At 42.1% G+C, this 3,630-nt stretch overlaps 1 protein-coding gene across 1 annotated transcript; it reads right to left on the bottom strand.

The window, feature by feature from the left end:
- Positions 1-2,673: 2,673 nt before the first annotated feature.
- On the bottom strand, positions 2,674-3,630 carry LOC149303978 (olfactory receptor 4N2-like). Its single transcript, XM_089480896.1, has one exon. The coding sequence runs from the start codon at positions 3,628-3,630 to the stop codon at positions 2,674-2,676; it is 957 nt and encodes a 318-aa protein (XP_089337022.1).

The following is a 3,630-nucleotide window of genomic DNA, read 5'->3' as shown; positions in this document are numbered from 1 at the left end:
GCAAGAGAGCAAAAGTAGTTTCATTTGTTCACAATAACTAATAATTGTGGCTGCAGAGACCTGGGTAGACACAAGGATAGCCAACAGCCATAATGCACTGTAGAACCCAGGGGAGCGTTTTATTCATTTTTCTACTCTACAGTTGCTCTTAGTGGTCAAAATTCTGTTGAAGTGGGAGCTTTGGTTACACTACACACAAGATGTTAAGTCCCAAGCAAGAATACTGGTAGATGGTAACTTTAAATTTCTTCTCACTAAACCTCTAACTGTAAGGAACTCTTACTAACAATGCCCAAATGCAGTATGTGTGTGTAAGAGGGGATAATAATGCTAACTTACCTTATAGGGCTGTTGTAAGTATTACTGAGATAATGCATGTGAAACAACTTAAGCACTTAAAATGTGCTGCTCCAGTGAAACCTCTTTTAGCAACTCAGCTCCTGCAAAGCACCTCTTGTTTCTCCTAACTGCACTGTGCGAGAAAGTTCAGCTGAGCCTTTAATAGCTCTTAGTAGTTTAGCAGAAAAAACTGACAGCAAAGTCCTATTTGCATGACCTATATGCAGTCCTATAAAACACCATGAAGTTTATTGGAGTTTACCTCCAAGTAAATGAACACAGAGTATATTCTTTTCCTTAAGCAAATACCAAAATAATAATTCATAAAACGAAAGTGGGAGGGATGAGGGTTAGACCAAACAAAGCTCCTAAATTTTATCTCCACAGTTGTGATTGCTGCCCTCTGGTGCCCACAACTTGTTATATCTCTGTTCTAGTCACTGGAACAACAGAAAGCAAGTTGATCCATCTTCTACATGACTTCAAAACAGATATTTAAAGATAGCTATCATGTCACCTTTTATTCTTCTTTTCTCCAAGCTAAACATGCCCAGCTTCCATTCCTCATAAGGCTTGATTTCCAAATCCTTCATCATCTTGGTAACCCTTCCTTGGACACAACATATGGTATACTACACCTCTGCTGCAAAAAATGTTAATTTATGGCTGAATTATATACATACTTCACTGGGAGTAAGCCCCATAACACAGAGAGCCCAACTTTCCAAATAAATGTGTAGGATTTCTTTATGTGTTTATATCTGGAGTATAAATAATTTGGATCACAACTCCCAGCATTCCCCGCTATCTGCTATGTGGGCTAGGACTGCTAGGACTTTCAACCTAACATCTTCGTATATGGCATGGTTAATGTTATAAGAATGTACTCTTGCATATTTCTGAGTTAGATATTCCATAATACAGTGAAATAAGGTGAGACGGTCACACACTGCCTTTTGATCATGCCTCTAGGTATTACTTTCCCATCCCAGATCTTATTCTCAGAAACCATCTTCCATATGGCAATTTTAATGTTATGGTTCCTCAGTGTGTAGATCAGTGTGAACAGCACAGTGTGGAAGATAGATACCACCTTGTTCAGCACAAGCAACTGGAACAGGGTCTTTAGGGGGCACATTTGGGATGGTGCAAGGATCTCACACACAGTCACTGGGTCATATTTGGCTGCATGTTGCCTACCTTGATGTATACTATGACTATCTCTCAATGGTTTGGACTATAACTCCCATGATCCCTTTCTACTGGCCATACTGTCTGGGACTTCCAAGAGCTGAAGTCCAAACTATCTGAAATTTAGCAGACTTTGACCATACAATTGTGTTAGAGGATCTAGTGATGCATAGAAATGACACTTCCCTAGGCATCTGTAGGTCCTCCAACTAAAGTTGACTTCTTCCAGAAGTTGACCATAGAATTGGCAGGAGAATTTACAGATGCCTAGAAAAGTGTTCTCTTGAGTAAAAAAGAAATAAGCAGGCTATATTAGTGTTTTTCCACTTTCATTTGGAGGGGGGGGGGCTGTGCCCCTAAACCCTGTGAAAATTGAGTGCCAGCTATACAGTCATACATTATCAAATCTAAAGATGTATAAATTATCTATCTATCCATCTATCCTTCCATCCACCATCTGAGAAGGCACTCTCATTTTTTCCCTCCTGTTTGTCCAGACCAGATGCATCTGATGCCACAGCAGCTCTTCTCAGGGCTTAAAAACTAAAAGGGTAGGGAAGGACGTGGAAATGCACAGTTAGAGCATTACACTGCTCCTGCAATGGCTATAGTCACCACATAATTGAACAACATTGGCCATTGTCACCACATAAAAGGTGGAGCATTGCCTGGGCAGAGGAGATCGCAGGACTGCTATCTGACTTCACTGTAGGTAGCAAATGAACATGGGTAAATTGCCAGGGCATGACTGCACCTGCAGCTTCATGCTGAAGATGGAGAACTAAGCAGTCTTGCTCAGGACAGAGGTAGAAAAATCCCAACAGGCAGACAAAAAGTAAGACAAGAACAAAGGGTGTTCAGTTTCTTGGTGGCAGCATCTCTCATACTATCCTCCACACCAAGAAGTGTAGGGAGACAATTTTAGAAGGGAGTACAGTAAATATGCAGCCATTAGATGGGAGTTAGCAATGCAAGCCCAAATAACAAAATTATTTAAAGAGATCCATGGAATTTACCAGACTGAATATCTCCCCCCCACAGCTTCTCCAGTTATTGTACTTCACTTGAGAAGAAGATGTGAATCCATTGTGTTTCCATCCCAATGCAGTGTCCATTGTAGGCCAGCCTTCTTCATCAAACACTTTACTGTTGACTGCCTCTCATTTTGCACCTATAAAGACTATGATTGATCATCATCTTCCACATGGCTTGTTTGATTTCCTTGTTTCTTAGTGTGTAGATCATGGGATTCATTAAGGGAAAGACCACCATATGGAAAACAGCCATCACTTTGTCAAGGGGGAACTCCTGGAAGGGTCGACAATAGATGTAGATGGCAGGACCAAACATTACAAAGACAATGATGATGTGGGTGAGGCATGTGGAGGCAGCTTTGCTCTTCCCTTGGCCGGATCCTGTCCTCACCTTGACTAAGAGGACCCCATAGGAGATGAGAAGGAGGATGAAACATATCACGATAGAGAGGCCACTGTTGAAGAACATAATGTACTGCAAAATGTAGGTGTCAGTGCAGGCCAGCTTGACTATCTGGGTGATATCACAGAAGAAGCTATCCAGCTCATTGGGTCCACAGAAGGGGAGAGGAATGAGAAGGGCAATCTGGATAATAGAGTGCACAAACCCAACAAACCAAGAAGCCAGGACCAAAAGACAGCACACAGCTCGAGTTATTAGGCTGGAATAACGCAAGGGGTGACAAATAGCCATGTAGCGATCAATGGCCATGGCAATGAGAAGAACAATTTCAGAACCACCTAGCCAATGGAGGAAGAAGATCTGGGCCATACAACCCTCATAGGAAATAGTCTTGCGGGTGGAGAAGAAGTCCACCAGCATCTTTGGGGGTGTGACAGAGCAGTAGCAGATATCCAAGAAAGCCAAGTTGGCCAAGAAGAAGTACATGGGAGCACTTAAATGTGGGTCACTTTGGATAGTAACAATGACTAAAATGTTTGCTGGAAGGATCAGAGAATAGAAGACAAGGAAGAGGATGAAAAGGAAAATTTGGACCTCCCTGGCTTGGGACAGACCTAGCAAGATGAACTCTTGCACCATGGAGTGATTCCCTTGGAATGGCAT

Source organism: Sceloporus occidentalis, unplaced genomic scaffold, assembly GCF_023333645.1.
Source record: "Sceloporus occidentalis isolate IW3139 unplaced genomic scaffold, rSceOcc1.0.p SCAF_14, whole genome shotgun sequence".
Lineage (NCBI taxonomy): Eukaryota > Metazoa > Chordata > Lepidosauria > Squamata > Phrynosomatidae > Sceloporus > Sceloporus occidentalis.
The sequence above is the reverse complement of the archived record's forward strand: the minus strand, read 5'-3'. Positions and strand labels throughout refer to the sequence as shown.

Bases quoted from the DNA above. Each gene is read 5' to 3' on its own strand.
- LOC149303978 (XM_089480896.1), bottom strand. From the start codon at position 3,630: ATGCCATTCCAAGGGAATCACTCCATGGTGCAAGAGTTCATCTTGCTA.